The sequence below is a fragment of the Schistocerca cancellata genome, chromosome 1, assembly GCF_023864275.1.
Source record: "Schistocerca cancellata isolate TAMUIC-IGC-003103 chromosome 1, iqSchCanc2.1, whole genome shotgun sequence".
NCBI lineage: Eukaryota > Metazoa > Arthropoda > Insecta > Orthoptera > Acrididae > Schistocerca > Schistocerca cancellata.
In genome coordinates this window covers 169577165-169601484 of record NC_064626.1, presented here as the reverse complement: position 1 = coordinate 169601484, position 24320 = coordinate 169577165, and the positions used below count along the sequence as shown (strand labels likewise).

Sequence of the window (24320 nt, the reverse complement as noted above, 5' to 3'; positions counted from 1 at the left end):
CGCTATCAACTAATATCTTGAGTCCTCTCTATTGGGGTCACATCGATCCACTTACAGTACATTTTTTCCAGGGTCTATGCAGAAACTGAACAAGAACTTTTCTCAACATTCATATAGAGACGACCCTCTCCCATGACTGGTCTGTCTAGTCGTTGGTTACTGGAATAGTACTCGCGTCGATCGAGAGGCGATCCAATGGGGATTCGATCTGAATCTATTGAAACAAAAGACCAAACATTAGAGACTTCTAAATCGCACGCACTAGAAAACATTTTTAGGGATGCACCTCTCACTCTGGAAAAGAATGTACACAAAATTCGAAATAAATTGTTGCAAAATAACAATCGGGTGAATAATTATTTCATCCACGCTACTGAGATAAGCTGTAGAACCCTAGCCGGCCAGTGTGGCCACGCGGTTAAAGGCGCTTCAGTCTGGAACCGCGAGACCGCTACGGTCGCAGGTTGGATGTGTGTGATGTCCTTAGGTTAGTTAGGTTTAAGTAGTTCTACGTTCTAGGGGACTGATGATCTAAGATGTTGAGTCCCATAGTGCTCAGAGCCATTTTTTTGATTTTAGTTTCGATTGTGCCCACTAGAGTGCACTAAAGTAATAGAATGTTTTTCATAAACTGTTCTAGTATTTTCATAAAGTGTTATTATGTCTTTGGTGTATGTAAAATGTTATAAATGTGTTTTAGCAGTATGAATGATGCGTGAGTATGGTTTAAGGTTAATATGAAGATAATTGTTTGACGAGTTATGTAGTAGCATTTAGTGTGGGAACATTTCGAAGAAGTATGGATATGGACAAAGGGGATTTTTATAGAATAGATTTGTAAAATAAGTTTATGGTAAAGGGAAAGTTAATTCAGGTATAAATAACGATAGTAAATAACTTTATGCATAAGCAAAACTTCAGCATATTACATAATTACGTCGGTAAAAAGTGCGGTCGTTAGGTTTACTATTCTGCGATTGTTTATTGATGAAAAGCGCGGATTGACGCGGGAGAGTGTTGTTTTGCTATTGGCTGTTGAGTAAACTGACCATTGGTAAAGCAATATTCTTTGTCCGGCTTTTTCTGCTGGGAGAGAAGACTTAGAGTATTCTGGAGAAGAGTCAAAGCCTAGCCATGGAAACGGTAAGTTGCCGGATATAGCAGTGTTTCATACATCAAAAGTGTGGTAAAGTGACGGCATAATTATTCCGATGGGTGTGTAGAAATTTCGGAGTTTTTAAGTAAATTTTGTGACGAGAAAAGACATATATTCCGCGTGGCGTATTGACCAGATCGGTGGCTAAAAACTGTGATTGCATTTGGTACCGACAGACTTAATATTTGGTGAGCATTATCAATCAAAAACAATCAGTATTTTTGTAGCTATTACGTTTTCGGGAAATGCAACACCATAAACTTGCTAACGCGAGTGAAAGGGATTGTGAGTGACTGTGTTAAGACTAGCACGGGCTTGGCAGTGATACTTGTTCACCTATGTTTCAGAATATATTAATTGAGGACAAAATTTCCAAACTTTCATTTGTGTGAAAATTTTCTCCCGAAACGTAGATTAGTGACTTAAATTGTAGCCTGGTTCACTTCGCAGTACAGTAGGTTTCACTCGGCTTTCCTCCTGATGATATGCTGAGACAGTGTTCACAGGTAGGTGCAGGTCCGTCGTAAGGGGACGGAAAGAACCGCGCCGCCGCACAGTGGCTAGCACACTGGACTCGAATTCGGGAGAACGACGGTTCAATCCCGCGTCCGGCCATCCTGATTTAGGTTTTCCGTGATTTCCCTATATCTCTCCAGGCAAATGACGGGATGGTTCTTTCAAAACTCTGCAGCCAAGCAGTATACAGAGCAGTAGAGGTAACCTGTATGCAAATGTATAGGCATATCGAAATGTTCGCAACTTTTCCAGTCCATAGTATCTCATAGTGTTTGATTTCTTGAAAGGTAGCTTGCCATCTGTAAGTAATGTGAGGAATGAGAGGAATACGACTGACTGATGTTTGGTGCGAGATTTCTCGGAGTGAGAGTTTTACGATCAGCTTGCTTGCTTAAAATCCCATCTGCTAATTGAAACAAGAGGAGACCGTCCCCCGCGCCATTAAATTAGTTATCTTAACGCAGAATGATGGGGAAGTTTGTGTGTCTCAACGCGAGTTAAATTTTAATCCCGGCGATGGCGCTGGTGGACGCGGCGGGCAAACAACGGGAGCGCTGATTGGCTCTCAGGCACACAAGGAGGAGGGTGAGGGGAGAATGCAGACTCTGCCGGTCGGCCTGGAAGGTGGAGGTGGAGGGGGCGGCGCGGACCGTCTTGCAACTTAAGACACTGTGTGCAGCGCGACCGCAACGACCGCCGGGAAAAGAAGGGAAAGAAGTAAGACGCACGGCGGCCCCTTTCTTATTCCCAGTTCCTCCGCCTCCACAAGCACCTCCTCCTGCCGCGCGATTCAGTAACTCCATTTTATTCTGGGCCCGCTCAGCCCTCATCTACATATGTTCTCGTCAGCTGTGCTTTGTTTCTCAAAGAGCTTATTACGGATGCAAAATTTCCCATTCATATTCAAAATTTTATATCCGAGTTTTAGCACTAATTTATTCAGCCAGGCATCGATCGGAGCATGGGGAAGCGTCTGCGGCAGTGCAATTAGCCCAGCGTCTCGGGAACAACACGCCGGCGGTGGAGGGCGACTCCTCGGCGAGGGGAGGGGGCCGCCCAGCACATTCCCGTCGACGCCTCTGGTGCCCGCTGCGCTTTACTGTGTTTCGCCGCTCCGCTGCCCGCGCAGTGACACACTTCATCACTCAGCAGGCTCCGACGTCACATGACGCGCCGACCTTGTAAGGCTTTCGTATACTCTTGAACACCGCGCCACGTTATAGTTTACGCATCGAGGATACCCTCGAAGAATCCATTAATAGCAGGACTGGTAGTCAGCGGAGATATGAAATGACCTGACGGGTGGAGCCGGTTCACTAAATACCGCTTACGGGTGTGGTATTTCATTAGCAACCATAATTTTCCCGGAACGGAGCCGTTTAACGCGTACTTTAAACTGCTTTCTATCGGTAGTATTCTCACCTCAGGTAACTAGACTCACCTGGTGACATAACAGATGCACAACACGAGTTTGTGCCTCATGCACTTGAACTGAAAGCAAGGTTTTTTACGGAATTCTTTGCAACAAAAAATGGTTCAAATGGCTCTGAGCACTATGGGACTTAACATCTGAGGTCATCAGTCCCCTAGAACTTAGAACTACTTAAACCTAACTAACCTAAGGACATCACACACATCCATGCCCGAGGCAGGATTCGAACCTGCGACCGTAGCGGTCACGCGGTTCCAGACTGAAGTGCCTAGAACCGCTCGGCCACACCGGCCGGCCATATGAATACGTCATCGCCTATATTTATGTTAGTGCAGCGAACGCTAAGACAGTTATTTTTCCCTATTTTCATCACAGTGGGGTTAATGTTATAAATACGGTGCATTAGTAGCTGGCAGTATGTTTGGTTACACTTGGAAATCTCAGTAATGTGTCTTTCCCGAATACGATAGGTTGTTTACGTGTCCATCAAAACATTTGCGAAGTTCCCGGTTAAACATAACAGGTTATATGTAGGCTACACGAACTAAATGTGTAAGATGTCGATGACACTGGAATAATTCGTAAACACTGCCGAGAAAAACTTGAATGCTAGCATATAAACACAATTATTGCGTGCTCTTGAAGTTCGCAACTTGTCGATGGTGAGATCGTAACAGAGCTCTCAGTTCCTGGGCGCGGTGGTGCACTGTGGAGCTACACTCGGTATTGCGAGAACCGTGGAATTCAACTGGGAAATCCTGCTCTACACCTAAACAGAACATTTATAAATCAGCTCCGGCCAATGGCGTAATGATTATCTAAAAGGAAAAAGGAAAGTAAAGCTGTCATCAATTCGCAGACAAGTCTGAATAGCACAATACTTTACTGGATATAGTGCTACTGGAAGTCCGCCGACCGTTGTGGCTGAGCGGTTCTAGGCGCTTCAGTCTGGTATCGCGAGACCGCTACGGTCGCAGGTTCGAATCCTGCCTCAGGCTTGGATGTGTGTGATGTCCTTAGGTTAGTTAGGTTTAAGTAGTTCTAAGTTCTAGGGGACTGATGACCTCAGATGTTAAGTCCCACAGTGCTCAGAGCTATCTATCTACTGGAAGTCTGCAGCTCGTGGTTTCGCGGTCGCGTTCTCGCTTCCTGAGCACGGGGTCTCGGCTTCGATTCCAGGCAGGGTCAGGGATTTTCGCCTTCCTCGAGATGACTGGGTGTTTGTGTTGTCCTCCTCATTTCATCATCATTCATGAAAGTGGCGAGTTTGGACTGATCAAATGTTGGGAATTTGTACGGGCGCTGATAACAGCGCATTTGAGCGCCCCACAAACCACACATCATCATCCTACTGGAAGTAGCACGCCATTTCCTTCCTCCGACCTTCTTACTTACGCAGTCACCTGGAAGCAGCCGTACAGTTTAAGGTAGATTCCTAACCACGGTGCGCTCAGCATTTTTTACATTAACAAGAGGTCATGACTGACAGTAAAATCCTCGGACTGGTTAGGGATCGAATCCTAGGTCTCGAGATTAGTTACGTGGAAGAACGTCACGTACCCGTAAATGAATTACTTATGGGATTCAAATGTGCCCACACGTCTGTCAAAACCGAGGAGTTTCTATTTGGGGATGCTACGCTGTGTACGAGCAGTCAATTTCGATTCAATTGAAAACACGAATGAACGTGAAAATAGACACTGCAGGTACATACTCTCCGGGAGTATCGGAAAACCGAGTACCTGTTTCTTATGTCCCATTTCATCGTGTTCTTCTTTAGAATTGCGTTTGCAACCTGGTTGGTAACAGGAGAAACAGAAGATTTATATCGTGGAACTGACTATTTTGGTGACGCCTTCAGATTTGCTTTTTAAATGCTCTCCGTTATATACAAGATGAATATTAATAAAACTGACAAACTCCAGATACGGATCCTGACTGGAAATGGAGAAAGAAGGATCTCACGAACATGTATTCGAAAATTCATTGCTGCCACTATAGATGACGCTGACGAATAACAGTACCTCAGACCACGTGCCGTGTGTTTCTTGTGTACTGCAGGCTGTGTAACTGATGCAGCGTACTGTAGGTAGCCAGTTCTGGTAAAGGCTGCTTCGTCGATAAAGAGGACTGGCGACAGAAATCCTGCAGTTGAGATGGTCTGGCGCAAAAAACATCACAAAATGCTTTCCGTAGAGGGAAATCCGCTGCTGATAATCCTTGCACTCTTCACTTAAAACTTCCGGGCTAGTAGGCCGTGGTCGAAGTATAAAACTGTCTTCTGACATTTCGTCTCCGTCTGCGGGAGACATCCTCGGAGGTAAAACGGCGAACTCGTTGTTGATGATAGGAATAGTAGCGGTTGTCATGCAGGATGCACATAATCGTACTTCGACTTACACCGTGCTGACGGGCCACTTTCCTGGAGTTTGTACTAGGGTCCGTCTCAATATCCTGTAGAACCCGGTCTTCCATATCTCGTATACGCACAGTCCGCTGCCCAAACGACCCTTGATCACACAAACGCCCGAAAAGGGCTTGCAATGTTGGGTGATGTGGTTGGTGACTTTGAGCTTACTAGTTTTCGAATAGCCGTGCTGCCTCTCGACTGTTTCCATCTACTTGGCCGTACATAAACACCATCTGGGCTTGTTGCCGACATTAATATGGGACTGTTCTGCTGCTTACAGTATGCCGCGTCAATCATACAGTCTGTAACAGAAAAGGAACGCACTGCACGTGGTTAGAGGAACTGTCATTCGTCAGCGCCGCCTGCCGTGGCAATGAAGCATTTCCGGCCAGATGTTCCGAGGACCTTTTTATCTCCGTTTCCAGTCAGGAATCAGCCCTTGTTGTTTGTCAGCTTTGTTAATTTTAACACGTACCTGTTGAAGATGTAGTGTGTGTTAACATCCAGAAGAAAATTGCGTGTTCTGTATCGATTTAATTTCGATATAAATGAAGCGTCACTTTTTTTCTTGTTTTTATGCCAAGGTTGTGGTCTACATTTCTCGTTTCACAGATGTTAATTTCTTAAAGTTTTTATAAGCTTCAACAGCCACGCTTGCTATATGAACACCCTAAAAAGGCATTGCACGTGGTGACTGACGGGAATAGCAATCGATAAAAATCGAATGTTATAAACAGTCACTACTACGTTAACAGCAGACAACAGTGTATTTGGTGTATGTACATACACGAAAGCAATAGCCATATGAGGACTTAAAGGCCGCTGTTCATTTTGAAATGATTTTATTTATTGATATGTTACACCAATTAAACATTGAGTTGTCTGGTGGCTGAAATTGATAACAATTACAAATAATATTTGCAGTTGCTCTACTTATATGATTAAGATTTATATTATTTGGATGAATCAGTCTCATTAAACATATATTTACACACCTTGTTCCTTGGAAACAGCTCAAGACATTTCGATTTCTATCGATTCAGCTAATCCTACCACACCTTGATAAGAGATTTCTTAAAATGAGCGGATATGACATCGCTCACACATCTGTTGGCATCCAGTAACATTCGAACGACCGGGCAGGCTTCGAATCAAACTACACTACTGGCCATTAAAATTGCTACACCAAGAAGAAATGCAGATGATAAACGGCTATTCATTGGACAAATATATTACACTACAACTGACATGTGACTACGTTTTCACGCAATTTGGGTGCATAGATCCTGAGAAATCAGTACCCATAACTACCATCTCTGGCCGTAATAAGGGCCTTCATACACCTGGGCATTGACACAGACAGACCTTGGAGGGCGTGTACAGGTACAGCAGCTTCAACACGATACTACAGTTCATCAAGAGTAGTGACTGGCGTATTGCGACGAGCCAGTTGCTCGGCCACCATTGACCAGACGTTTTCAATTGGTGAGAGATCTGGAGAATGTGCTGACCAGGGCAACAGTCGAACATTTTCTGTATCCAGAAAGGCCCGTACAGGACCTGCAACATGCGGTCGTGCATTATCCTGCTGAAATGTAGGGTCTCGCAGGGATCGAATGAAGGGTAGAGCCACGGGTCGTAACACATCTGAAATGTAACGTCCACTGTTCAAAGTGCCGTCAATGCGAACAAGAGGTGACCGAGACGCGTAACCAATGGCACCCCATACCATCACGCCGGATGATACGCCACTATGGCGATGACGAATACACGCTTCCAATGTGTGTTCACCGCGATGTCGCCAATCACGGAAGCGACCATCACGATGCTGTAAACAGAACGTGGATTCATCCGAAAAAATGACGTTTTTCCATTCGTGCACCCAGGTTCGTCGTTGAGTACACCATCGCAGATGCTCCTGTCTGTGATGCAGCGTCAAGGGTAACCGGAGCGATGGTCTCCGAGCTGATAGTCCGTGCTGCTGCAAACGTTCTCGAACTGTTCGTGCAGATGGTTGTTGTCTTGCAAACGTCCCCATTTGTTGAATCAGGGATCGAGACGTGGCTGCACAATCCGTTCCGTATTACCCTCTTGAAACTACCGATCCCATATTCTGCTAACGGTCATTGGATCTCGACCAACGCGAGCAGCAGTGTCACGATATGATAAACCGCAATCGCGATAGGCTACAATCCGACCTTTATCAAAGTCGGAAACGTGGTGGTACGCATTTCTCCTCCTTACACGAGGCATCACAACAACGTTTCACCAGGCAACGCCGGTCAACTGCTGTTTGTGTTTGAGAAGTCGGTTGGAAACTTTCCTCGTGTCAGCACGTTGTAGGTGTCGCCTCCAGTGCCAACCTTGTGTGAATGCTCTGAAAAGGTAATCATTTGCATACCACAGAAGTGTACCCATTGCGTAATCAATTCGCTTATCGTAATTAATGATTTTTTATGTACACTGGCTGACGTATAGCACTAGAAAATACAAATAAATAACAAATGGTGTTTCTAACGTTATTAGAAATAGTGTACGCTATTTGAAGCAGATATTCACTCGTTTATAATGTACATGGTGCTGAACAACGTTGTTGTTCGCTTGAGAGACCCCCCCCCCCCCCGTGCAGACAGGAAACGGCTTACCGAGCGTGCAGACGGTACAAGGGCAGGACGGCGATTCTGTGGACGCAGCTCTGGCGGGAGAGCGTGTGGAGACGCGCCGCGCGCCACAGCGGAGCCGCGGGGAGTTCGCCCCCGCCGCCTCCGCTGCCGCTGCCGCCGCCACCGCCACCGCCGTTGCCACCGCCGCGCGGCAGGCTAAGCTTCTGCGGTAATGTCGCATATTGATTATCAATTTACCGCGGCGGCGCGCTCATACGAGAAGCCGCAAGACGCAGCCAGCCGGCAGCGGCGGCGGCTGTGCGTGCAGCCCATCCCCGCAGCCGCAGAGGCCGCAGCCGCCTCCTGCACAGCCGCCGGCGGAGGCAGTCGCCGAGCCGAGCACGCGCTCACCCGTTGCCTCACTCCATCTGGTGCACCTTCTTGTGTCCTCGAGTTCACTGCGAGCTACAGTATCTCCCTTACTACGTCCTGCACCCGACGTGTATTACACGGAACGATGCAGTTTAAAACCACATCCGTCAATTATTTTATTGTCTCTAAGCCACTATGCAGAAACCCATTACAGGGCTAACGAGGTAAGAACAAACAAGCGAATGAAATATCAGACGCAGTTTTGGTGAAAAGAACTACGTGTTGTCTCCGGTTAAATGGCGGAAGAGAATAAATTGATGTCTGGTCGCCTGGCGGTAAAGCGTATCGTAAGGCTTATGTCATATGACGTCATCCAGTCCAGTGTTGTTGGAGGAGAGGCGATAGTCTACTCAGATTACACTGTTCGACAATCCATTTCAAATTCGAACTGCAATAATCCTACTGCCTGTATTACTCACTGTGTAGGAGAAATCTAAGAGAAATTATAGCCCACACAAAGGCATGTAAACAGTAGTTTTCTTCTATCTGAGTACGGGCACTGAACGAAAGAGAGAACACCCAATAACTGCGAGAAGCTCCCTTAGCACCGTGTTACTTCCAAGTACACGCGCAAATGCATATTTGTACTTGTAGAATGCACTTTTGCCTGAAGTATATTGATTCTTGAATCTTGTACGCGGCACCTCGCTCAGCAGCAGAAGTTACACGTACAATATCTTGTCTGTATGTTTAGCAGCCCGAAATGTGGTGCTACAGAAGAATGCTGAAGACTAGATGGGTAGATCACATAACTAATGAGGAGGTATTGAATATAATTGGGGCGAAGAGAAATTTGTGGCTCGACTTGACTAGAAGAAGGGATCGGTTGGTAGAACATGTTCTGACGCATCAAGGGATCACCAGTTTAGTTTTGGAGGGCAGCGTGGAGGGTTAAAATCGTAGACGGAGACCAAGACGTGAATACAGTTGCATGGAAAGCTGCATCAAACTAGTCTCTGGAATGAAGACCACAACAACAACAACATGTTTAGCAGATTTCTCCTCTGCTCCTTCTCGTAACTTTCTGTTTATCTGGTCTCCTTCTTTACGACAGAATATGACTTTTTCGTCATAAATTTCTTCCAGCCAGTTGGTGAAATAGCATGGTCATCACAATCGTTGTCATATCTTCTCACACACTTGATCTTCTTCTCAACGCCATTTTACCTTCCTTCCTTGTCTGTCAATCAGACGAAGTAAAAGGAAGCTCCCTTTCATACTTTCTTTGAACAATTAATGTCATTTTCTTTTTTCTGAGTTCTCATTTTCCTTGAAACTTGAAGTTTTTGAAAAATAATGTGAATTAATCTTTTATCTCCAAATGGTAAAATGGCGTTACTGTAGTCCCTTGTCATTGGTCACGCCGTTTCTGGTTAGTTATAAGATTGGAATTCTTTATTTGTCTTCTACGGTCTTTTAAATCCAAGCTGGTTACCATCCATTACCTCTTAAGTGGTTTCTTCTACACCCTCTTGCATTATTCTGCCCATCAATACAGAGCTTTGTTTTATCAACCTGAAATCGATGGCGACCTATCGAACGTTTGTCTATAAATGCTCTTGTAGCTTGATTATAATGCTGCTCCATAAATCGTCATAGAACATGAATATGTCATTTCATACGATTCCTGTTCTCACAACTAAGCAACTTTGTATGCCAACTGGCTTGACTGATATTTGTACCGCTCGACAGTCTTTCGGTTAGCGATTGTGTGATTTTATTTCAGTCCTTCCCAGATCAATTTTTTTCTCCTTCTCTTCTTATATTACACAAGCATTCAAATTAGTTCCATTTTTACGGTCTTCCAATGCTGTATCACGCTATAAACAGCTGGTTCAATCAATATACAACGTATTTTAAATGTTCTCTTCAACAAGATAACAAGAAAGAGATCAACTTGAAACTAATTTTTGCTCCTAACGCACTCCAGTACAACACGTACAAGATTTGAGCGTCACAAGATGCATTCCCTACATAGTGCTTCCTTTACCTCCTCTCTGTCGTTTTCAACACATACACTATTTCATCAAAACTATCCGGACACCTGGCTGAAAATGACTTACAAGTTCGTGGCGCCTTCCATCGTTAATGCTGGAATTCAATATGGTGTTGGCCCACCCTTAGTCTTGATGTCAGCTTCCACGTTCAATCAGGTGTTGGAAGGTTTCTTGGGGAATGGCAACGCATTATTTACGGGGTAGAGGTATCGATGTCGGTCGGTGAGGCCTTGCATGAAGTTCAGTAGGATTCCGGTCAGGACTCTATGCAGGCCAGTCCATTACTTGTATGTTATTGTCGTGTAACCACTCCGTCACAGTCCGTGCATTACGAACAGGTGCAATCGCTATCCCCGAATTGCTCTTCAATAGTGGGAAGCAAGAAGGTGCTTAAACCATCAGTGTAGGCCTGTGCTGTGCTAGTGATACGCAAGCCCCCTCTATGAAAAATGCGACCACACCATAACACCAACGCCCCCGGATTTTACTGTTGGCACTACACACGTTCATCGGGCATTCGCCATACCCACACCCTGCCATCGGATCACTACACTGTGCACCGTGATTCGTCACTCCACACAACGTTTTTCCACTGTTCAACTGTCCAACATTTACGCTCCTTTCACCAAGCGAGGCGTCGTTTGGCATTTACAGGCGTGCTGTGTGGCTTACGAGCAGCCGCTCGACCATGAAATCCAAGTTTTCTCATCTCCCGCCTAACTGTCATAATACTTGCAGTGGATCCTGATGCAGTTTGGAATTCCTGTGTGATGATCTGGATAGATGTCTGCCTATTACGTATTACTAACCTCTTCAACTGTCGGCGGTCTCTGTCAGTCAACAGACGGGGTAGGCCTATACGCTTTTGTGCTGTACGTGTCCCTTCACGTTTCCACTTCACTATCACATCGGATGCAGTGGACCTAGGGATGTTTAGGATACAGACTTATACAGACGCATACAGACGTATGACACAAGTGACACCCAATCACCTGATCACGTTCAAGGTCCGTGAGTTCCGCGGAGCACCCCATTCTGCTCTCTCAACTATGTCTTTGGGGGTGTCCGGATACTTTCACTCACGTAGTGTACGTCCATACTTCTTGTCAATGAATGCCTCTCCCTAGTGCACATTTACATTATGTGGACTATAAAGCGTCTTAGGTAAATGATATACTGCAACTGAATGTATTTCTAAAAATAATAGATAGAGGTAATTGGGCGTAACACATGCATTCAGATTGAGGCATTGACTTTAAGACAAATAATTGTTTACTGTTACGATAGGGGAGGTCTATCATTCGCTCCAGTGTTGTTGGGATTTGTGTGTGGCTGTGTACCGGAATTAGCGTCTGTGCGCGGTAGCCTGCCGGTTCCGCCGTTCAGGGCGTAATTCCCGGTGGAGTGGCAGCAGTTAGTCGCTCCAGCCGAGACATTGTGTTTTCATCACATTTCGCGCTCCGCGGGATAGAATGAACGCGTCAAAGTGCGGGCTCTTCCCCACTCGGAGTGTCTCGCGTTGGGCCTTGCCGCCAACTAGCACGCTCCTCTCCCCTTCTTCCTGCTCCTCCTCCACCTCCTCCTCCTCCTCCTCACTTTCACCGCCCTCCCCTTCCGAAACACACACACACACACACACACACACACACACACACATATATATAGGACGCTGGCAGACACTCGTGCTCGGCGTTCTCCTTGACTGTAGCTAATCAAGAATAACAAAGTGCTGCTCGTTTTCTCTGAGAAAGGCTGAAGGAAAACTTTCCTTCCAGCCATCATTCTTTTTGTAGCCGAGGAAAACGAATACAGTACTTCCTTCAGGCATAATGTGTCCGATGTGTCTAGCGGTACAGTATGTGTGTCTTTTCAAGAGAGTGTAAGAAAAGATAATTGGTTGTGTCATGTGTGAAACGCTGTTGATGACACGTCTAAAATGTGTGTATAAGAAACAAATAAGAGAAAGCATGGTTCATCTTATGATTTGCTTCAACTCTCTTAGTTTCGACAACCACACTTTTTTCCATCCGCATTCATTACTGTGTAAGAGAAGATGTATACAACAGAAATAGCTGATTATTGTATAAATAAAGGACTGTGGCTCTTCATGAAATGTCGCAAAAGGATGGAGCTGTTTGGAACTCATATCAGTCTGCTACTTCCATAAGATAATCATATTATTACAAAAATATGTCAAATTTTATTCTTTAATTCAAGGTGGAATGAGAACTCACAAAAGTATAAGCAATTTCTAACAACCGACTTCACAGAAGTATACGTCGTGGGAAACGGTACACGGTACGAACTCTCGCTTTCACCCACACGAATCTTCTGCTTACAGTTTCTGTACATTTAACACTTCCATGACATAGCTCAATGAGAGAACTAGTTCATTTACTCTTTTTACCAGTTATACGAAAGGTACTTTCAATTTTTACATTTGTCGATCTATTGCCCCATTACTGTTGCTTTTCCTTTACATTCAGCATTGCCTAATACACATGTTGTTGTTCTTAGCAGTTAGGAGATTCTACACCTTTGATAGGATTCCAGGAATTACGTTTATGCAGATAATACAGATGAACGAGGATTGAAACTATATACACTAACGTCCAAAATTAAAGCAATGAACCGCTATTTCCCCGTCCTGTGTCTAATTCACCGTCCAGTCATACAAACTGTCAACAGATATCCGTACAATCGTGCTGTGTACGGAAAATGACATTCCGGTCAACGGACAACCACAGTTACCGATGGTGCAGTACAGCACAAAGAAGACGCCTACCAGACTCTCTACTGTGGAGGGCCACAAGATGAATGGAAGCAGGACAGTGGCAAACATGATGAGGCCCGATGGCTAAATGTGAATCGTTCTGTTGTTTCTAGGAAGTTGCAGTAATTTATAGAGACCGAAACAGTACCCCAAAAACCCTCGCAGGGCCGACCATGTGCGATATCGTTATTTGGATATAAGAGTGCGACAGTACCGCCTTAGTACCACACGGCACCTGGCAGCTGACCTCACAGCATCCACTGGAAGTGTTGTATCGAGACAAACGGTGTACAGAAGGCTTCGGCAGAGTGGTCTTTATTGTTGGAGACGTGCTGTTTGAGTATCTCTGATGCGTCTTCACAGAAGGGAATCTCTAAAGTGGAATCGTCAACATGCCACCTAGGCGGTCGAACAGTGGCCATGTTCTTTTCATTGATGAGTCCTGATTGGGTCTGGAGAGTGATTCTCGACGCAATCTGAACCCAAACATTAAGGAAAGAGACCGATATCGTGGAGGATGCCTAATCTTTGGGTCAAGGATTATTTTGACCAAATGAACAAGTCCTCATTAAACTGTATGAGTGAATCGACAAGGTTTAACTGGTGTCAGGTATACTGACGAGATCTTGGGACCTCATGTGCTGTTGTTGCCAGTAGGTGCGAGCCCGGTCTTCGTACTGATGGACAATAATGATCGACCTCACAGAGCAAGGGCAACTAATGTTTTCTTGGAAACGGAAGATTATTGCACGCATGGCGTGGCCTTCTTGCTCTCCCGGTTTGAATCCCATAGAGCATGTCTGGGGTGCACTAGGGAGACAGGCTGCATTATGCAGTTGAAGAGGGTCGTAATGTGCAATAGGCAGACATCTATGCAGACCATCATACAGGAATTCCAAAATGCATCGGGATCCACTGCAAGTAATATAAGAATTAGGCGGAAAGTGAGAAAACTTGGATTTCATGGTCAAGCGGCTGCTCATAAGCCACACATCATGCCGATAAATGCCAAATGACGCCTCGCTTGGTGTAAAGAGCGTAACCATTGGACGACTGAGCAGTGGAAAAACGTGGTGTGGAGTGACGAATCAAACTACACAATGTGGTGATCCGATGGCAGGGAGTGGTTGTGGCGAATGCCCGGTGAGCGTCATCTGCCAGCGTGTGTAGTGCCAGTAGTAAAATTCGGAGACGGTGGTGGTATGGGTGGTCGTGTTTTTCATGGAGGGGGCTTGCACCCCTTGTTGTTTTACGTGTCCATATCACAGAACAGGCCTACATTGATGTTTTAGGCACCTTCTTGCTTCCCACTGTTGAAGAGCAATTCGAGGATGGCAATTGCAACTTTCAACACGATCGAGCACCTGTTCGTAATGCACGGCCTGTGGCGGAGTGGTTACACGACAATAACATCGTTGTAATGGACTAGCCTGCAGCCGGCCGGAGTGGCCGAGCGGTTCTAGGCGCTTCAATCTGGAACCGCGCGACCGCTGCGGTCGCAGGTTCGAATCCTGTCTCGGGCATCGATGTGTGTGATGTCCTTAGGTTAGTTAGGTTTAAGTAGTTCTAAGTTCTAGGGGACTGATGACCTCAGATGTTAAGTCCCATAGTGCTCAGAGCCATTTGAACTATTTTTTGAACTAGCCTGCACAGAGTCCTGACCTGAATCCTATAGAACACCTTTTGGATGTTTTGGAACGCCGACTTCGTGCCAAGCCACACCGACCGATATCGATACCTCTCCTCAGTGCAGCACTTCGTGAAGAATGGACTGCCATTCCCCAAGAATCCTTGCAGCACGTGACTGAACATATGCCTGCGAGAGAGGAAGCTGTCAACAAGGCTAAGAGTAGGCCAACGCCATATTGAATTCCAGCATTGCCGATGGAGGGTGCCACCTAATTGTAAGTCATTTTGAGCCAGATGTCCGGATACTTTTGATCACATATTGTATGAAGAGAGGTAAGAACTATTTGCAGTATACGTCCATACGTGATGTAATGTGTTTATGGCGGAACGTACTTTGTACCAACATAGCGATGGCGGTATCATATACCCTTGGCGTACGAAGAAAGAACTATTTGCAGTATACCTCCATAGTAGATTTAATTTATCTTATTATTAGTATCCCTATGGCAACTATGCGATGTGGTGAAGGCAACTGTCGCATAGGTGACCCTGAATATTGAGTGTCTACATTTACTCGAAGGAATTGTCCGCGGAGAATCTCTGCTGCCCGCGCGGATAACCTTTACTGTTTATACTGAAGATAAAAATAACTATTACTTTTAGTAACAGTTGTTCTTATATACAGCATAAATAACAGTGAGAAAAACTGAGAAAGAATGGGTGAAAGTGCTTAAACAGAATAACCTCTTCTTTCTTCCAGATACTTCCATTGGATTATTTGTTCATCTGTATGTTAAAAATGACAAAGAAAAATGAGAAAATCTGATTTTCATTTACAGTGTCAGATGCCTTAAACATTAAAAAGAATTTAATTTCGCTCGAAATAGTTTGCTTTAAAATAAGCTCCTGTCCAAATATTCGACATACTTGAATTAGTTGCTACTCCCTTCTTTAGATATACCCGTGTGTTTAAAATCGCTATCCACAAATAACAAAGATAGTTTTCTTGCTACTAGACTTGAAACATGCAAGCTGAGAAACGCAATCTTTAAGGCTATATTTAACATAAGTAGTTTTACTTTGTTGAAGGAAAGTTTGTTCCCTTATACGGCCCCACAATTAATATTTTCGGTACTTCGATCGTCAAGCTTTTTCTCACGCGGCCGCTAACAGGATTGCTTCATAAGTTCTGTTATAAAACTAAACTCCGCCCGAACAGGCCATGAAGGCCGTGTGATACCGAGCGGCTGCCGTGTCATCCTCAGCCCGCTGGCGTCACTCGATGCGAATATGGAGGGGCATGTGGTCAGCACAGCTCTGTCCCGGTCGTGTGTTAGTTTGCGCCACTGGAGCCGCTACTTCATAATTACGTAGCTCCTCAGTTTGCCTCACAAGGGCTGAGTGCAACCCGCTTGCCAATACCGCGTGGCAGACCGAGTGGTCATCCATCTAAGTGCTAGCCCAGCCCGACAGCGCTAACTTCGGTGATCTGACGGGAACTGTTGTTACCACTGCGGCAGGGCCGTTGGCATAAGTTCTGATATTCTTTCCACAGTTTCAATGTTTAATAAATTTGTTCTGTTAGTCGTGCTACAGTTTATTATTTACTAGTTATATTAACCTTTAAACGGATGTTTGACCTATGTATCCTGTCCACAAAACGATTTCTCTCTCTCTCTCTTTTTTTTTTTTTTAATGAAGCACCAAACTCTTATGAAAGCTAAAAATTTGTATCTATTCAAGCATATTTTATAATAACCGCTCTGCCAACGATACGTTTAATTTCAAATTTATTCTTCCCTTTTTATTGTATCCATTTACTTTCTATAAATATCGTAGATTATATATCACTCTCACTAACTCATCCCAAATATTTTAAACATTCCAAACGTCTTTTCCAGTTGACTACGTGGATGAGTTTCTGTAAACCCAAAAATATTGTAAAAATGTAGACTTGTGCCTTCACTTGTTTATACTTGCATGTTTATTATGTTGAAGATCTTTGTAAGGTGCGCTAATCCTCTCTAAAGCATAAATGATTTTCGTGCATGATCATTCAACAATTCAAAATTTTTGAAATGGCTCTGAGCAGTATGGGACTTAACGTCTGATGTCATCAGTCCCCTAGAACTTAGAACTGCTTAAACCTAACTAACCTAAGGACATCACACACACCCATGCCCGAGGCCGGATTCGAACCTGCGGCCGTAGCTGTCGCGTGGTTCGAGACTGTAGCGCCTAGAACCGCTCGGCCACCCCGGCCGGCCAACAATTCAGAGACCATCATTATTCGCCTATCATGCACTGAATGATAGCCATTACTAAGTGGTTCAGGTTGATAGATTTCGAAGTTACAATAGAAATGGATAATGAAACAACATGACTTTGTAATCGCATTCAATAAGTTGTAATCGTGGTTCGTAGGAAACACTCTAAATAATAGTAAGAGAATGTCTGCTAGTTTGGAGAAGCTAATACCGGCACCAAAACTCATCGACGAAACACAAGACGTAAGGGTAGTTCCAGAGTAGATGATGGCGTTCTATTATGAATCCTCACAGCCATACCAACGTAGAATCATTTCCGGAAAAAAAAGAAATACGGTCGGTGTCGACTGTAAAACGAGTAAGGAAACAATTCTAGAAGAGCAATGGAGCTGAAAGTTAATTGATTGGCACTTAGGATGGGTGCGGAAGACGGATCGCAGGGAAGTTAGATGGTCCGAGACGTCACTAATTCCGGTAAAAACACGCACGGGGAGAGGGGGCAGCTGGGAGCCAGCGCAGGCCTCGTAAATCGCGGGGGCAGGTAGAGGTGACCGTGGGCGGCGTGTTTTTGTCGCGGCGCCGGCCACTGGGGACGGCCGAGTAAATCGCCAAGTTTGTGTCCATAACGTAGGATTAGCAGCCCCGCCGGCGCCGCGCGTCCCTACGGCCGCTCCCTCCGTAGAACTCGTCCTGCAGCCGGATTCACGCACTCCAACCGAATCCATGCCCACGCGTGCCCAGAGGATCGTATGTTACATTCACAGAAGTTGAGGTAAGAATCATTTTTACTGACTGAAATGGAGATTTTGTAAGCTTCTCCTTTGCGAATAGTCGACTACCCGTTTCCACACTATCTTCTTCATAAAAACTGTGCATGCTCTTCTCCTTTTAACTGACCGTTGTAGCCGAGCGGTTCTAGGCGCTTCAGTCCGGAACCGTGCTGCTGCTACGGTCGCAGGTTCGAATCCTGCCTCGGGCATGGATGTGTATGATGTCCTTGGGTTAGTTAGGTTTAAGTAGTTCTAAGTCTAGGGGACTGATGACCTCAGATGTTATGTCCCATAGTGCTTAGAGCCATTTCTTCTCCATTTCGGTTCAGGGTCTTCAAGTACAGAACTTCTGTGTTTCCTGCATTCTGCTAGATGCTTTGTTCAGTCGTGCATCCGCGACAGGTTTTACGGGAGTCTCATACCCACAGATCGACAAGACCAATCTCGAATGGTAGGTACGAAGTCAGTTTTCTGGTGTCAGGTCGCAGCACCAGTGGTAATGCAGAGAACCCTGCAATCGGTGTATCTAGTACAAGAAATGAGACAGGTGTGATGAGTGGTTATATGAAAATCGAGTACAAAATATTATATTGTCATCCGTTTCTTATTTGACGTTTCATAATTCACCAACAGGAATTACGATGAGGTCGATCGTGTTTTTTTTTATATGAATCATCAGTGTGGCATTTGATTATCTGACTACAAAAAGGAACAACGTATAACGTCTATCTTACTTCAAGCTTCCACTTCCCCAAGAATACTCGTTAGAAACCATTGCAGTGAGAATTAGTAACATTTTACTAAAATATTAAAGTATCTTCCATATGAAAAAGATTTTCTGCATAGCTTACGTGCCCTTTCGTTCATTTATTCGACTGATGGTCAGATGTATACTTTACTATAAGGCACACCTGGTCAGAACCATTTTTTTTTGTCTTCGAGTGCCCATGGTCTAGTACAAGTCGTTATACATCACGTCGTTTGGGCGGCTGTCGTGTCAGGTACCTTAAAAGCAAAAGTCTCATATAAGCAACAGGCGAACGCGTGTAAAATCCAGAGCCGTAATAATCATGTTAATAATCGTGACCTTAGATGGGAGGAGTCTCCACCCGATGACACCTTACAGGCTGTTCGTCTCGAATAACACCAATGTTTTTATCGAGCTTAATTGCTGCATGCATCTTGCATAAGTCACGGCTACAAAACACTTGTCTGTTACTTCATGTCCTCAGTTGTATCGAAGAAATGTAAAAATATATAAAACGAAATAAATTTGATACGCATAGTTGTGAGGCTGAACGTCGAACTATCTGAACATATGTAGATCTGCCAGCAGGTAAAGCGCAAGTAGATTCTCGACGCAATCACAATGAAGGTTTTGGTATATTTATTAGCAGTTTCTCCTGACTTCAGTAGCTTCCTGGTTTCTCATTCACGATTTCTGATTTCGTAGCAAATTCAATACCCTAATATCATCATCAATCATTTGAGATAAACTGCATTGCGGTACTCAGAGGTACAAATGCATCTGCTCTCGAATCTGTGCACCTTGTATTACATTTTCGTGTGAATCTTTCCGTATCTCTTCGAATCCCGCCCGGGTTCCCGGGTTCGATTCCCGGCGGGGTCAGGGATTTTCTCTGCCTCGTGATGGCTGGGTGTTGTGTGATGTCCTTAGGTTAGTTAGGTTTAAGTAGTTCCAAGTCCTAGGGGACGGATGACCATAGATGTTAAGTCCCATAGTGCTCAGAGCCATTTGAACCATTTTTTTTCTTCAAATCCAGCAGAAAACTTCCTTGTCTCGTCTGCACAAACACACATGTTCTGTTTATGTCCATTACATTTACGTTAAAGTCTTTACTAAACCTTCGACTTTATTTTATACCCCTATCTACACTCCTGGAAATTGAAATAAGAACACCGTGAATTCATTGTCCCAGGCAGGGGAAACTTTATTGACACATTCCTGGGGTCAGATACATCACATGATCACACTGACAGAACCACAGGCACATAGACACAGGCAACAGAGCATGCACAATGTCGGCACTAGTACAGTGTATATCCACCTTTCGCAGCAATGCAGGCTGCTATTCTCCCATGGAGACGATCGTAGAGATGCTGGATGTAGTCCTGTGGAACGGCTTGCCATGCCATTTCCACCTGGCGCCTCAGTTGGACCAGCGTTCGTGCTGGACGTGCAGACCGCGTGAGACGACGTTTCATCCAGTCCCAAACATGCTCAATGGGGGACAGATCCGGAGATCTTGCTGGCCAGGGTAGTTGACTTACACCTTCTAGAGCACGTTGGGTGGCACGGGATACATGCGGACGTGCATTGTCCTGTTGGAACAGCAAGTTCCCTTGCCGGTCTAGGAATGGTAGAACGATGGGTTCGATGACGGTTTGGATGTACCGTGCACTATTCAGTGTCCCCTCGACGATCACCAGTGGTGTACGGCCAGTGTAGGAGATCGCTCCCCACACCATGATGCCGGGTGTTGGCCCTGTGTGCCTCGGTCGTATGCAGTCCTGATTGTGGCGCTCACCTGCACGGCGCCAAACACGCATACGACCATCATTGGCACCAAGGCAGAAGCGACTCTCATCGCTGAAGACGATACGTCTCCATTCGTCCCTCCATTCACGCCTGTCGCGACACCACTGGAGGCGGGCTGCACGATGTTGGGGCGTGAGCGGAAGACGGCCTAACGGTGTGCGGGACCGTAGCCCAGCTTCATGGAGACGGTTGCGAATGGTCCTCGCCGATACCCCAGGAGCAACAGTGTCCCTAATTTGCTGGGAAGTGGCGGTGCGGTCCCCTACGGCACTGCGTAGGATCCTACGGTCTTGGCGTGCATCCGTGCGTCGCTGCGGTCCGGTCCCAGGTCGACGGGCACGTGCACCTTCCGCCGACCACTGGCGACAACATCGATGTACTGTGGAGACCTCACGCCCCACGTGTTGAGCAATTCGGCGGTACGTCCACCCGGCCTCCCGCATGCCCACTATACGCCCTCGCTCAAAGTCCGTCAACTGCACATACGGTTCACGTCCACGCTGTCGCGGCATGCTACCAGTGTTAATGACTGCGATGGAGCTCCGTATGCCACGGCAAACTGGCTGACACTGACGGCGGCGGTGCACAAATGCTGCGCAGCTAGCGCCATTCGACGGCCAACACCGCGGTTCCTGGTGTGTCCGCTGTGCCGTGCGTGTGATCATTGCTTGTACAGCCCTCTCGCAGTGTCCGGAGCAAGTATGGTGGGTCTGACACACCGGTGTCAATGTGTTCTGTTTTCCATTTCCAGGTGTGTATTAATGCGTTTGCTGCCCCGTAGCGATTCGCAGCTTGCGTCTCTCCATTGCTCACTGGACAGCCATCAGTTGTTGAATACATTTCACTTTAAAACTCCAGTCTTAGTATCACAACTCGAAACTGGTAATACACAAAGATTGTATATTTTGTTTTCAAACGCGTCGATAGTTTAGTTTTGTAAACTCTAATTCTGTTACAAAGTACAGTATTACCGAAAGTACTCCAAGCAGTTTACTCTTCAGTGTATATCTATTGCTCTCCCTCCAATTGTTATCCTCATCTGCCCTAAACATACAAATTCATCGACTGGTTGCGTGACTTCATTGTTAATATGCACAACTTTCTCGTCGACATGGCCATTCACATTATTGTAGTATTATAAGAATTGATTTCGAGAACTATACTGAAACTTTTTCTGTTAAGTTCTTCCATTTATTGTTGATATGTATCTGCACTAGGAACAAACACTAGAATGACACAAAAAAAAAAAAAAAAAAAAAGACGAAAGTGGCTCCGTTAAGCGGTATTCCTTGTTCTTTCCGCCAATTTGGGGATCTGAAAACTTCCTATACGTTTATCAGACTAGGTCTGGTTATGTGGTACCTAATCCTAATTGACTCGTCTTTCAAATTTTCGTGTGCACTTGATGAAGTCTATAGCCATTGCGTTGTCGTATACTCTTTGAGATTCCAACATACTTCGAATCAACGACATGATTATCAGGGGCTGTTAGTAGCGTCATTAGTCTATATTTGAGTCGTGCTTTCTACGAGAGAGATGCCTGGTGGCATGTTTGCGAGCTGCAACTAAATGGCTTCAAATGGCTCTGAGAACTATGGAACTTAACATCTGAGGTTATCAGTCCCCTAGACTTAGAACTACTTAAACCTAACTAACCTAAGGACATCACACACATCCGTGCCCGAGGCAGGAGTCGAACCTGCGCCCGCAACAGTAGCGCGGTTCCGGACTGAAGTGCCTAGAACCGCTCGGCCACAGCGGCCGGCGAGCTGAAACTATTTGCTGGAGTGGTGTGTAGTGAAAGCCAAAGCAAATTATTAGTTGTAGCTGTACCACAAGTGAAATTTCAGAGGACGTTCATGAATCTGATCCTCAGGACACACCAGAATTACCTGCTGCGAAACATGCCGGCTAGTTGGGCTGCGAGCGATAGCGAACAATAGGCGGCAGATAGGTATGCGCCAGACCGCAGCGTGGCGCACATGTGCCGGCGTTTGCGGGTCGGCGATATTTTAGCCCTCTTTAATTAAACCGCACGCGACATCGCAGGCGCAGGCCGGGCCGGGCGTGCGACCAGCGCACCTGCCGCGCCGTATGCAGCGCTGTCACCAGCCGCCGCTCCGCAGTACGCCTGGTCAATATGAGGCGGTCCGCTGCCCGCAGTACGGTTCTGCTTTGCGGGACGTACGTGCAGGCGGCGCGGCCCCTGGCTCATCAGCCCTCCGATGTCGCCTTAGTAACTGTCTTTCACAACAGTGGCAGCGCGGTGGCAGATGTTGCCTATGTGTCGCTACGATTTACAAGAACGATAACATCAGCAAGTCAGCTTTACAAGTACACATTCATTCACAAACATTTGCTTTTAAAATTCCTATATTTCAGCTGGAAAACTTGTATTTATCATTTCATAACAATTTTCTTTGCTTAGGATTCAAACATTTTCATACGGCTTTTGACTCTAATCAACAAAGTGTGTAATTTCTAAAGTCACTTGAAAAACGATGTTAGTCGGTATACTAACATCAGATAGAGAGGCATTTAAATTCGAAAGACGGGGATTACGCATCACCGAAAATGCCCTCAACAATCCTATATGAACTTCAGATCGCTAAAAAAAAAAAGTCCAGAATGGAACACTGTTGAATTGCTTTAGTGGCATTAAACTTGACCATAGAATGCAACTGCATGAAAATCGAACATATCGGGACTAAATTATGTGTATCCAATACATCGAAAAGAAAAGAGTACACATTAACTAGCCCGCCTGGTTGGCCGTGCGGTCTAACGCACGGCTTTCCGGGCGGGAAGCAGCGCCTTGTCCCCGGCACGAATCCGCCCGGTGGATTTGTGTCGAGGTGCGGTGGACCGGCCAGTCTGTGGATGGTTTTTAGGCGGTTTTCCATTTGCCTCGGCGAATGCGGGCTGGTTCCCTTTATTCCGCATCAGTTACACTATGTCGGCGATTGCTGCGCAAACTAGTTCTCCACGTACGCGTACACCACCATTAGTATCCCATGCAAACACAGGGGTTACACTCGTCTGGTGTGAGACGTTTCCTGGGGGGTCCACCGGGGGCCGAATGCGAGCTGGTTCCCTTTATTCCGCCTCAGTTACACTATGTCGGCGATTGCTGCGCAAACAAGTTCTCCACGTACGCGTACACCACCATTAGTATCCTATGCAAACACAGGGGTTACACTCGTCTGGTGTGAGACGTTTCCTGGGGGGTCCACCGGGGCCGAACCGCACAATAACCCGGTGTAGGGCGGTGGAGGGGTCAAGTGGACTGCGGTAGTTGTAGTGGGGTTGTGGACCACAGCGGCTGCGGCAGGGACGGAGCCTCTCCGTCGTTTCTAGGTCCCCGGGTAACATACAATACAATACAGAATAACTATGAATTGATAGTATCCATTCGGGCAGTCGATTACGATGACTAATGAACGGTAAAATCTATAAACAAAAATGGTTCAAATGGCTCTGAGGACTATGGGGCTTAACATCTGAGGTCATCAGTCCCATAGAACTTAGAACTACTTAAACCTAACTAACCTAAGGACATCACAGGCATATAGCGCTCTTTTAAAAATCAAATAGATGTTTTAAGACAAAAATGTCGATATGTATTAGCAGGAAACGATTTATAAACAGTCTGGAAACGAAAACCTTATTGTAGCTGTAATAAAAACGACATTGAGGTCGACAGAATACGTAGCCAGGCGAATAAAAGGCAGATAGACCTACGAAGCGTTTTGACGAATTTCACGAAATATCAAAT

The 24320-nt window shown here is 45.7% G+C and overlaps 1 protein-coding gene across 1 annotated transcript in view; it reads right to left on the bottom strand.

Moving 5' to 3' along the window:
- The window catches only part of LOC126152714 (mucin-19-like), a 401377-nt gene extending 378617 nt beyond the window's left edge, over positions 1 to 22760 (bottom strand). The window contains exons 1-2 of the mRNA XM_049916057.1: positions 22628 to 22760; positions 8395 to 8606 (exon numbers count right to left, since the gene is read on the bottom strand). Coding sequence (XP_049772014.1) covers positions 8395 to 8606; positions 22628 to 22760 — 345 coding nt within the window. The remainder of the gene's footprint in view (positions 1 to 8394; positions 8607 to 22627) is intronic.
- Between the last annotated feature and the right edge of the window lie 1560 nt (positions 22761 to 24320).